The sequence below is a fragment of the Salmo salar genome, chromosome ssa19 (assembly GCF_905237065.1).
Source record: "Salmo salar chromosome ssa19, Ssal_v3.1, whole genome shotgun sequence".
Classification (NCBI taxonomy): Eukaryota; Metazoa; Chordata; class Actinopteri; order Salmoniformes; family Salmonidae; genus Salmo; species Salmo salar.
The window spans coordinates 53,406,714-53,419,443 of record NC_059460.1 but is presented as its reverse complement, the minus strand read 5'-3'; the positions used below and the strand labels follow the sequence as shown (position 1 = coordinate 53,419,443).

At 45.4% G+C, this 12,730-nt stretch overlaps 1 protein-coding gene across 5 annotated transcripts in view; it reads right to left on the bottom strand.

Moving 5' to 3' along the window:
* Positions 1 to 462: 462 nt before the first annotated feature.
* The window catches only part of LOC106579341 (SRC kinase signaling inhibitor 1), a 60,035-nt gene continuing 47,767 nt past the window's right edge, over positions 463 to 12,730 (bottom strand). For 3 of the 5 annotated variants that reach the window (XM_014159186.2, XM_045702469.1, XM_014159188.2), the window contains 8 exons: positions 12,118 to 12,293; positions 11,814 to 11,944; positions 10,965 to 11,112; positions 10,389 to 10,713; positions 9,855 to 10,170; positions 9,626 to 9,762; positions 8,922 to 9,077; positions 463 to 1,211 (listed from right to left, as the gene is read on the bottom strand). In XM_014159186.2, coding sequence (XP_014014661.2) covers positions 1,053 to 1,211; positions 8,922 to 9,077; positions 9,626 to 9,762; positions 9,855 to 10,170; positions 10,389 to 10,713; positions 10,965 to 11,112; positions 11,814 to 11,944; positions 12,118 to 12,293 — 1,548 coding nt within the window. In that variant the 3' untranslated portion in view covers positions 463 to 1,052. The remainder of the gene's footprint in view (positions 1,212 to 8,921; positions 9,078 to 9,625; positions 9,763 to 9,854; positions 10,171 to 10,388; positions 10,714 to 10,964; positions 11,113 to 11,813; positions 11,945 to 12,117; positions 12,294 to 12,730) is intronic. The other 2 variants (XM_045702470.1, XM_045702468.1) reach the window with 2 other exon arrangements.

The window sequence follows — 12,730 nt, the reverse complement described above, 5'->3', positions numbered from 1 at the left end:
GCCAGAACACTTCAATTGCACCAATAATGTTTACTCTCTCTTACTTTCATATAGGATATGTTTGCTTTGATCACATCAGAAGCTCTATTAACATGCGATCTGTTATTCATCTATGTTGCCGCTCTCGCGATCGGCAAATGCCGTTGCTTTTTCCAATTGGAACTACTAATGCTAATTTCTCAATATTAGGAGTACAGTAATAATTCTGGCATTGTTGGAAAGTTCAGATTCCTGTTTTAAGAGAATCACTGTTGTTTACCCCCATCACAAGGTTATGACGGGGAGAAAATTAGAGTTGTAGGTCTAAATTGTTTAACCTGAAGCCAAGGCTTTGTTGCCTATATGGTAAACCATGGCTGGAATTGGTTACAATCTACCACAACAGCAATGTTGCCAGCAATATGAGGGGATAGTAGGCCTAGTTGGACAAGGCTATCTTAATGTGGACATGAATGTTGGAGGTAAATGTTAATGATTTAATGGAGAAACAAAAATCACAGATTAAAATGTAACTAAAATGACAGTGACTAAAACTAGACAAAAAATGTCCAGAGTTTCTGTCGACTGTTAATAACTAAAACTACGAAGGATGAAATAACTAAAATGGGACTAAGACTAAAAGGTATTTTAGTCAAAAGACTAAGATGAAAACTACATCTAAAATAGCTGACAAAATTAACACTGTTCAACATTGAGATGTAAAACTATTCCGTGGCATTATCAAGGAGTACAGTTTTAGCTGTCACTCAGCTCATTTAGGGTACAATATCCCCACCACCTTAGTCTCCTCAAAAACATCAATGTTAGCCAAAGGGAAAGAGCACGCTCTGTACACAATCCACTTAGAATCCAACCACTTGGCACAGCTCAAAGTCAAAACATTTCAGATGAGCCCACCCCTTTTTTCATCACTGATAACATATTGTATCCCAGTATAGTCTTGAAATAGCCCAGTAGTTGCCCCAGACAGCTGTGAGAGGGGGTAGTTGTCAATGTCACAGGACGCCACCAGAGCTGTTCTGAGGAGGAAAACTCCTCTGAGGAGGGCCCATCTAGAAGTGGAATACCTGCTGTTGGCCCTGGATCTTGGGGAAGTCCTCTCTCTGCTTCCTGGTCTTGGGCCTCTCCAGGCTGCCCTGCTGGAGGTGCTTCAGTCTGGCCGCTACAGTCGACTGAGGTCCTTTGGATGCCCCTGGTGAGTTGCTGGCATTCTATGGGAGGACAAAAGCATGAAGTCTTATTTGCACCATGGTCAAATCTGAGATGACACGCAATTCCCAATATAGTGCGGTTATTTTTTGTTAGAGCCTTAAGCAGTGCACAATATAAGAAATAGGATGGCCATTTTGGGTGCAGACAGTCTCACTAGAGCTATCCCTACATCCTGATCAGTTTTGTCATTTCAGTCAGTAGTGCAGAGTTGTTAACCTGAAACCGGCTCTACCACAGCTCTTTTGACAGCTTCCCTAGTGAGCTGAGACTTGTTTTGATTTGGGAGCAATAAAACAAGACCTTTGACAGAGCTAAATGTGTCACTTGAGCAGTAAGAGTGTTCTGACATTTTTCTTAGTCTGTCAGCGAACCTTGAATTGAAGTACACATGTCGGATCTTAATTTGACCAGTTTAGTCGCAGGATGAAAATAATCCTGCAGCAGGAGGATTTGTTTGTATACAATGCAGTACTGTGCCTACATTGTACATTAGACTGCAGGTCCACTGGGTACCAGTTCAAGTAGCCTATGTAGGCTACGTGCAGGCTACATTGCGTCTCGTGTGAATTCTTATTTGGATTATAATAAATGGACGTAAGTGTCGGGAATTGTCATTTATTATCAAGATCAGGGGTAAAATATCCCTGGACTGTCCATATTTGAAATGTGTAACTAAATCAAGTCAATTGGGGGATTTAGTTATGTGTGCCAGAAGGACTTGGGCCAGAATCGAACCCACAATGACACGGTAGGCCTATATGTGCACGCAGAAGACAACTGCCCTAACCGCTAGACCACCCCAAGCCACAATTGAACTCAATTTTGACAGTTGATTCCTAAACTCAGGTTTGCTAGAAACCTTAAGATGCCATCTTTTTTGATAATATACACTGCAGATAAAAAAATTATGGGCTGGTTTTCTACCTCACTATTCTCAATGTCACATTGTCTTTACATCTGATATTATAGGCCTATATGTGATTAGTTTTGATAGGCTACACATTTAGAAAAAAGGGTTCCAAAAGGGTTCTTCGACTGTCCCAATAGGAGAACACTTTTTGATTCTAGGTAGAACCCTTTTTGGTTCCAGGTAGAACCCTTTTGGGTTCCATGAAGAACCCCCTGTGTAAAAGGTTCTACATTGAATTCAAAAGGGTTCTACCTGGAACCAAAAAGGGTTATTCAAAGGGTTCTCCTATAGGGACAGCTGAATAACCCTTTTAGGTTCTAGATAGCATCTTTTTTCTAAGAGTGTACGGTAGGCTATAGTTTAGATGTAGCCTACTGCATGGCTGCATTTCGGATACATGGCTGCATTCCCGCTACATTTGTATGTCTTAGTGGAGACCAATATCTATATTGAGTTATTAAGCTATATAAAATGTCAGTTGTTGATGTGTATGGCTGCATTTCAGATAAATGTTTGTACATTTGAATGTTGCAGTAACAGGACCTAGAAGCCTATAGTAGCAGTAGGACATAGCCTTTGAGCGAGCGAGAGAGAGAGAAGGATCCTGATAGCTGGCACTGGTCCGAATGACTCGATTGTCCCCACATGGAGGGAAAGAGAACAACGTTTTTTTATAGCTAATTTGAATTCACTGTTGCGCAGGGAAAATAGTGATCAAATTAAGATCCGACATCTGTACATTATTCCACCTAACACACTCCATGCAGTATACATTTACTTTCAATATGCACTCCAGCTAATAGAACTGTCAGTTGTCATAACAGTTAGTTTGTTAGAGAATTAGAGCACAGCTTAGTTAGAATACGGATTTTTTTTAATAAAAAAAATTATTTCACCTTTATTTAACCAGGTAGGCCAGTTGAGAACAAGTTCTCATTTACAACTGCGACCTGGCCAAGATAAAGCAAAGCAGTGCGACACAAACAACAACACAGAGTTACACATGGAATAAACAAACATACAGTCAATAGCACAATATAAAAAATCTATATACGGTGTGTGCAAATGAGGTAAGATTAGGGAGGTAAGGCAATAAATAGGCTGTAGTGGTGAAGTAATTACAATTTAGCAATTAAACACTGGAGTGATAGATGTGCAGAAGATGAATGTGCAAGTAGAGATACTGGGGTGCAAAGGAGCAAAAATAAATAAAACAATATGGGGATGAGGTAGTTGGATGGGCTATTTACAGATGGGCTATGAACAGGTGCAATGATCTGTGAGCTGCTCTGACAGCTGATGCTTAAAGTTAGTGAGGGAGATATTTTAATTGTTTTATTTTTTAATTTCAGCTTTATTTAACCAGGTAGGCCAGTTGAGAACAAGTCCTCATTTACTACTGCGACCTGGCCAAGATAAAGTAAAGCAGTGTGACACAAACAACAACACAGAGTTACACATGGAATAAACAAACGTACAGGCAATAACACAATAGAAAAGTCTATATACAGTGTGTGCAAATGGCGTAATGAGTCTCCAGCTTCAGTGATTTTTGCAGTTCGTTCCAGATAGTGGCAGCAGAGAACTAGAAGGAAAGGCGGCCAAAGGAGGAATTGGCTTTGGGGGTGACCACTGAAATATACCTGGTGGAGAGCATGCTTCGGGTGGGTGCTGCTATGGTGACCAGTGAGCTAAGATAAGGCGGTGCTTTACCTAGCAAAGACTTATAGATGACCTGGAGCCAGTGGGTTCGGCGATGAATATGAAGCGAGGACCAGCCAACGAGAGCATACAGGTCGCAGTGGTGGGTAGTATATGGGGCTTTGGTGACAAAACGGATGGCACTGCGATAGACTGCATCCAATTTGTTGAGTCGAGTGTTGGAGGCTATTTTGTAAATGACATCGCCAAAGTCAAGGTTCAGTAGAATAGTCAGTTTTACGAGGGTATGTTTGGCAGCATGAGTGAAGGATGCTTTGTTGCGAAATAGGAAGCCGATTCTAGATTTAATTTTGGATTGGAGATGCTTAATGTGAGTCTGGAAGGAGAGTTTACAGTCTAACCAGACACCTAGGTATTTGTAGTTGTCCACATATTCTAAGTCAGAACCGTCCAGAGTAGTGATGTTGGATGGGTGAGCAGGTGCGGGCAGCGATCGGTTGAAGAGCATGCATTTAGTTTTACTTGCATTTAAGAGCAGTTGGAGGCCACGGAAGGAGTGTTGTATGGCATTGAAGCTCGTCTGGAGGTTAGTTAACACAGTGTCCAAAGAAGGGCAAGAAGTATACAGAATGGTGTCGTCTGCGTAGAGGTGGATCAGAGAATCACCAGCAGCAAGAGCGACATCATTGATGTATACAGAGAAAAGAGACGTCCCGAGAATTGAACCCTGTGGCACCCCCATAGAGACTGCCAGAGGTCCAGACAACAGGCCCTCCGATTTGACACAATGAACTCTGTCTGAGAAGTAGTTGGTGAACCAGGCGAGGCAGTCATTTGAGAAACCAAGGCTGTTGAGTCTGCCGATAAGAATGTGGTGATTGACAGAGTCGAAAGCCTTGGCCAGGTCGATGAATACGGCTGCACAGTACAGTCTTTTATCGATGGCGGTTATGATATCGTTTACCTTGAGCATGAATGAGGTGCACCCATGACCAGCTCGGAAACCAGATTGCATAGCGGAGAAGGTACGGTGGGATTCGAAATGGTTGGTGATCTGTTTGTTAACTTGGCTTTCGAAGCCCTTAGAAAGGCAGGGTAGGATAGATCTAGGTCTGTAACAGTTTGGGTCTAAGTGTCTCCCCCTTTGAAGAGGGGGATGACCGCGGCAACTTTCCGATCTTTGGGGATCTCAGACGATACGAAAGAGAGGTTAAACAGGCTAGTAATAGGGGTTGCAACAATTGCGGCGGATAATTTTAGAAAGAGAGTGTCCAGATTGTCTAGCCCAGCTGATTGGTAGGGGTCCAGATTTTGCAACTCTTTCAGAACATCGGCTATCTGGATTTGGGTGAAGGAGAAATGGGGGAGGCTTGGGCAAGTTGCTGTGGGGGGTGCACGGCTGTTGACCGGGGTAGGGTTGGCAGGTGGAAAGCATGGCCAGCCGTAGAAAAATGCTTATTGAAATTCTCAATCGTCGTGGATTTATCGGTGGTGACAGTGTTTCCTAGCCTCAGTGCAGTGGGCAGCTGGGAGGAGGTGCTCTTATTCTCCATGGACTTTACAGTGTCCCAGAACTTTTTGGAGTTTGTGCAACAGGATGCCAATTTCTGCTTGAAAAAGCTAGCCTATGCTTTTCTAACTGTCTGTGGATTCTGGTTCCTAACTTCCCTTAAATGTTGCATATCGCGGGGGCTATTCGATGCTAATGCAGTACGCCACAGGATGTTTTTGTGCTGGTCAACGGCAGTCAGGTCTGGAGTGAACCAAGGGCTATATCTGTTCCTGGTTCTACATTTTTTGAATGGAGCATGCTTATTTAAGATGGTAAGGAAAGCACTTTTAAAGAATAACCAGGCATCCTCTACTGACGGAATGAGGTCAATATCCTTCCAGGATACCCGGGCCAGGTCGATTAGAAAGGCCTGCTCGCTGGAGTGTTTTAGGGAGCGTTTGACAGTGATGAGGAGTGGTCGTTTGACCGCAGACCCAGTACGGACGCAGGCAATGAGGCAGTGATCGCTGAGATCCTGGTTGAAGACAGCAGAGGTGTATTTAGAGGGCAGATTGCTCAGGATGATATCTATGAGGGTGCCCGTGTTTACGGATTTGGGGTTGTACCTTGTAGGTTCATTGATAATTTATGTGCGATTGAGGGCATCTAGCTTAGATTGTAGGACGGTCGGGGTGTTAAGCATGTCCCAGTTTAGGTCACCTAACAGTACGAGCTCTGAAGATAGATGGGGGGCAATCAATTTGCATATGGTGTCCAGGACACAGCTGGGGGCTGAAGGTGGTCTACAACACGTGGCAACGGTGAGAGACTTGTTTCTGGAAAGGTGGATTTTTAGAAGTAGAAGCTCGAATTGTTTGGGTACAGTCCTGGATAATATGACAGAACTCTGCAGGCTATCTCTGCAGTAGATTGCAACTCCGCCCCCTTTGGCAGTTCTATCTTGTCGGAAAATGTTATATTTAGGGATGGAAATTTCAGGATTTTTGGTGGCCTTCCTAAGCCAGGATTCAGACATGGCTAGGACATCTGGGTTGGCAGAGTGTGCTAAAACAGTGAATGAACAAACTTAGGGAGGAGGCTTCTAATGTTAACATGCATGAAACCAAGACTTTTACGGTTACAGAAGTCAAGAAATGAGAGCGCCTGGGGAATGGGAGTGGAGCTAGGCACTGCAGGGCCTGGATTAACCTCTACATCACCGGAGGAACAGAGGAGGAGTAGGATAAGGGTGCGGCTAAAGGCTATAAGAACTGGTCGGTCGTCTAGTGCGTTCGGAACAGAGAGTAAAAGGACCAGGTTTCTGGGTGCAGAAGAATAGATTCAAGGCATAATGTACAGACAAGGGTATGGTAGGATGTGAATACAGTGGAGGTAAACCTAGGCATTGAGTGACGATGAGAGAGGTTTTGTCTCTAGAGACACCATTTTAACCAGGTGAAGTCACCGCATGTGTGGGAGGTGGAACAAAAAAGCTAGCTAAGGCATATTGAGCAGGGCTGGAGGCTAGACAGTGAAATAAGACAATCACTAACCAAAACAGCAATGGACAAGGCACATTGACATTAGGGAGAGGCATGCGTAGCCGAGTGATCATAGGGACCAGTGAGTAGCTAGGCGAGCTTGTCACGTCCTGATCCTAGTAAGATGTCATTTTCTATAGTAGAGTAGGTCAGGGCGTGACAGGGGGTGTTTTGGGTTGTTCTATGTTTTCTATTTCTATGTTTAAGTTCTAGTTTTTCTATTTCTATGTTGGGATTGTTTTGGTTGATCTCTAATTGGAGGCAGCTGATCCTCGTTGCCTCTGATTAGAGATCATATTTAAGTAGGGTTTTTTTCCTGGGTTTTGTGGGTAGTTGTTTTCTGTTTAGTGTATGTCACCTGACGGAACTGTTTTCGGTCGTTTTGTTGTTTTGTTAAAGTATATAAATTAAAAGTAAACACGCTGCGCCTTGGTCTCCTTTATATGACCCGCGTTACAGAGCTGGAGACACGGCGATTCAGACAGCTAGTGGGCCGGGGCTAGCAGGCTAGCAGAAGGGCCTTAGGGGGACATCGCGACGGAAGAGTCAGTTGTAGCCCCCTCGGACGGTTACGTTGGCAGACCAATCGTGATGGATCGGCAGGGCTCTGTGTAGGCAATAAAGGGTCCAGGCCAATTGGCAAAATAGGTATTGTAGCCCAAGAAATTGGCTGATGGACCTCTTCAGCTAACAGTCCGATATGCTCTAGACAGCTAGCAGGCCGCGGCTAGCAGGCTAGTGGATGGGCGTTCAGTTTACGTCACGACGGAGGAGCCTGTTGAAACCCCCTCGGGCGGATTACGTCGGTAGTCCAGTCGTGATGGATCGGCGGGGCTCTGTGTCGGCAGTAAAAGGGATCCAGGCCAATTGGCAAAATAGGTATTGTAGCCCAAGGAGTGGCTGATGGACCTCTTCAGCTAGCCGGGAGATGGGCCTAGCACGAGGCTAGTTCCAGGCTAGCTGGTGCTTCCTTCGGGACAGAGATGTTAGCCAGGAGTAGCCACTCGGATAGCAGCTAGCTAGCTGCGATGATCCAGGTGAAAAGGTTCAGAGCTTGTGGTAGGAATCTGGAGATGTGGAGATTTGGTGGAGAAAAAGCAGTCCAGTATGCTCTGGGTTGAATCGCGCTGTGCAGACTGGCAGGAGTTGACCGGGCTAAGGTTAGCTGATGACCGCTAGCAGTGGCTAACTGAATACTAGCTAGACACTAGTTAGCTGGCTAGCTTCTGTTGGGGATTCCGGTTCTAAAGTATAGAAAATAGCAGATCAATACCACATTGGGTGAGGCGGGTTGCAGGAGAGTATGTTGAAATTGAGGCTAAAAATATAAAAAATATATATGAAATATATACAAAGAAAAAAAAGATATATACACGGGACACGACAAGACGAAGACAAAGACGTCTGAACTGCTACGCCATCTTGGATTTATGGGATGCAGATCAGAGTGTAGAATGCAGTCAGTGGAATTAGCAAGGGAAGAAGTAATTAGCTAAATCAGACAGGGGAGTTAGATTGAATGGTATTAGACATTACTGTAGATGGTTGATGGTTGAATTCGACAAGAGAAGCACTACGTTCTGTCATGTTTTCAGCTCAGAGAATTGCTGTATCAAGCAGAATTAGAGGGGACTCTCCATGATGAACAGGGATATTAGTGGCCCTCTAGGAAACAGCAGTGACTGAAGGAGGGGGACCGGACAGGAGGCAGACTTAGAAGGGTCACAGACACTGCAAAATGAGAGGGCCTTATGGGGGGCTTAAGGTTTCCCTTTCTTCCCAAGGAGCCTGAGGTGCAAGGAAGGGTACGGGCTGCAGGGGTTGGCCTCGGTAGTGTGCTGGGCAGTGAGTGGGAAGGGGATACTTTGACAGGGGTTCGCTGAAATATCTGGCAGGTGATGTGTGGTGGAAGGTGGGTGGTGAGGGGTGTGGTGTGGGAGAGTGTCGCAGAGACAATGTTATCATATTGCTAAGGTACACCGAACATCGACTGCAATGAACACAATAAATACGGTATGTCATATTCTCATTTCGTACGTATGCAGCTGCTCAAGGTAAACCATTTTGCAGCAGTGTAACACACTGCAAATGAAAGGACTCTTACCTCTAGTTCAGCAATGATCCGCTCGTCGTGGTCTTCATCTTTAATCGCTGAGGCGGCGATGACGGGGGGAGTGGAGGCAGGGCGAGGGGCGTCAGACGGTGTCCTTCTCAGCTTGACCAGAGTCTTCGGGGCCTCTCCGTCTTCTGGCTCCAGCTTCTTAGAAGAACAAAACAGGGTTGGCATCTATGTGACGCATCTTCACAACATCTGTACAGTACATCCAACAGCCTAACTCAAAGTATCTTCATAACATCCGTACAGTACATCCAACAGCCTAACTCAAAGCATCTTCATAACATCCGTACAGTACATCCAACAGCCTAACTCAAAGCATCTTCATAACATCCGTACAGTACATCCAACAGCCTAACTCAAAGCATCTTCATAACATCCGTACAGTACATCCAACAGCCTAACTCAAAGCATCTTCATAACATCCGTACAGTACATCCAACAGCCTAACTCAAAGTATCTTCAGAAACATTCAGGGTGTGCATTTTCATACTTTGATCCACAGGTGGCCGGTGACACCTTAATTGGGGAGGACAGGCTCATAGTAATGGCTGGAACAGAATTAATGGAATGTATGTGTTTGATAAAATTCCATTCACTCCATTCCAGCCATTATCATGAGCCGTCCTCCTCTCAGCAGCCTCCTGCGGTTTGCAGGTATATCTTTCCCAGCCATCGCACTCTTACTGTACCTTCTTGGTGGTGACGGTCACTTCTCCAGTGCGATTGGTGGTGAGCCCATGGGCTGATGGGAAACTGCGGCGAGGAGGGGGTGGAGGCGGCGACTTAGAGGGTTTCTCAGTGCGATACCTGGTTACGGTCATCTCCGCTACAACACACAATGGCATCATATCTTTATAGGACAGCTCAGTCATAACTCAAACACAAATTTTACAACGTGGATGTGGTATTCAGTCTCACCAGATCCGCGACGTGAGCCCCCCTCCAGCTTCAAGGCAGTGATCTGGACCTTGTTGGGCTGGTGCTCAGTACTGGTAGTAGTGAGGGTACTAGAGGTGGTGAAGGCGCTGGTGGAGGTAGTGACAGGGGTGGTAAACTGAGGTTTGGGGTGAGGTTTGGGGGGCACCACGGGCTTGTTGATCTGCCTGGCAGCGAAGTCCAGGTCTGGGATGGCCTTCATCAGCTCAGCTTGTGTCTCCTCCAGCAGACGGTTGATGTCCTGGGCACTGAACTGGGTCAGACTGGCCCGCTTCTCCTCCCAGTCCCGCTCTGCAGCCTATGCCAACACACATATTTGTCAACCCAAATATTATTGTATATTGGAAATATATTGCGGCTATCATGTACACAGATATACTATACATATACTATACATCTATACACTTTCCAGAAAATGGTCACACTGGTAAATGTACAGATTCCCCTGTAAATGTGTACATTTAGCAGTGTGAGGAGGAGTTTATATGAATAAACCCCGGGAGGAATGTTCCGCACCAGTCTGACCTCCACGGACACTGATTTGTCAGCACCGCGGCGGCTCGGCAGCTCATCCAGGACCCGGCTTCTGTAGCTGGCTGTAGGGTGGGGATCCTGCTCAGGTCCCGAGGTGTCCGGGTCACTGCCTGATATGGGCATCCAGTTGGCAAGGCTGGCACTGCCACCCAGGTCATTGAGGCTGAGCGGTGGACTGGTCAGGATGTCGAGGTCCGAGTTCTTTCCTGTGTCCTCAGTTCGCTTGGCTGACTGGCTGCAGATGTCATCCTGGCCCTTCCACAGGCCCTCGGTCACTTTTCTGTACGTACAGGTGGTATACAATACACTAACAACACACACAGCATTGTCAGGGCCCTATTGCATCAAAGCTAGTGACCAGCTTTCTGGGATCAGTCCAAAATATATATTTTTCATCTGCTCCAAAAAGTTTTTGTTATGAACTGTGCTTTCTCCTTGTACTGAAAGAGTATAATTTTTACTTATCTTGAAAACCAAGTCACCAGTTGAATGGAACCCTCGTAACAATGATGTTATAACAACATGTTTATATAGCATAGTTGTTGTGTTGAACCATACCTTCGTAGTGTGGTCAGTGTATCGGTCATAGTGTTACAGCGTTTCAGCAGTGTGTCCAGTCTGTGTGGTTCCTCCTTCAGAAACTTGACAGCCTCCACCTCCACCCTCAACACCACCCGCATCTTACTCTGCAGACTGGGGAACTGGTCTGGGGGGAGGGAGGGACAGAGAAAGAGAAAGAGAAAGAGAAAGAGAGGTATAGAGACAGAAGCACCATTAACTCAATGAGAGAGGGAAGGTGTATATTGTATATCTATGCTTGTGTGTAAAACATGCAAGTAGTGTCTTTGTGTCTCCTGTCATGCTCGCTGCTGGCGCTTACTGTACTTTCTGTCCCCTGTGGTTCTGCTACCACATGGAGAAAGATTTCAGGGTATTTAGGTGCATAACCAGTCTGGTATCACAAGTTGGTAAACAAGCCTCTCGTTCCACTGTGTGATTTTGTGCTATGATGCCAGACGTGACAACATCTGCATGTTTAGCACCTCTTCCTTAATGATTTTTTATTTTATTTAACCTTTATTTAACTAGGCAAGTCAGTTAAGAACAAGTTCTTATTTACAATGACGGCCTACCGGGGAACAGTGGGTTAACTGCCTTGTTCAGAGGCAGAACGACAGATTTTTACCTTGTTAGCTCGGGGATTCGATCCAGCAACCTTTCGGTTACTGGCCCAACGCTCTAACCACTAGGCTACGTACACCTGCCTACTCACTGTCAATGCAACAGATTTGGTCCTTGCGGCAATTATCTAGTAAGGTAATTATATGAGGGGTTAATTTTATTACATCCAAACATTTCCTTACTGTTGTATCTTCCTGTATCATTATCCCCTATTGATATCCTTACTCTTGAGCTCTGTGAGGGTCTCTCCCAAAGACCTGAGCTCCAGGCTCTTCTGCTCCACGTCCTGCTCTGTTACCAGGCCATGGTTGACTGACGAGTTCCTCTGGAGTTCCTCCACTGACTTCTCCAGATCACTGTGAAGACCAAAATCAATTGCCACTTGTCTTGTAGCCATGTTATGCAGGCACTGCATGGTTCCAGATCAACACTAAATATACCATTCAGCTTTTTACTATCTGAATCCGTCTGCATTATTTCTTCATTCACACTGACCCTAGCTTGAGCCTGACTTAAAGGCTGAACTCACTGCAGCTGCTGGATGAGCAGCTCTTCCTGGTTGAGGTACTTGAGTCTCTCCTCCTCCACTAAGAGACGCTGCCTCTGCAGAGGGTCCTCCTGGGTCCGCATGGCATCCAGCATCATCAGGCTCAGCTCCGACTCCGTCTGCCTCAGCAGGGACTGCACCGAGTCCTGGTTCTCCAACTGAGAGGGGAGGCATGGACAGATACAAAGACATGTTATTTGGACACACACACAATACGTCAAACAAGCATAAGTCAAACATACACAACGACAAGTAAACACACACAAAACGACAAGTCTACACACACAAAACATGAGACACAAACAGATCAAAAGGCAGGCCAAATGCAAAATTACACACACACAGTTTTGTATTGCTATGTTTGTGGGGACCAAATAATTGATTCCCATCCAAAATCCTATTTTCCCTAACCCCTAACCCTAAATCTAACCCTAACCTTAACCCTTAACCATAACCCTAACCTTAACCCTAAACCTAACCTTAACCCCAAACCCCTAACCTTAGCCCTAAACCTAACCTTAACCCTAATCTTAACCATAACCCCAAACCCCTAAACTTAACCCTAACCTTAACCCTAACCCTAATCCTAACCTTA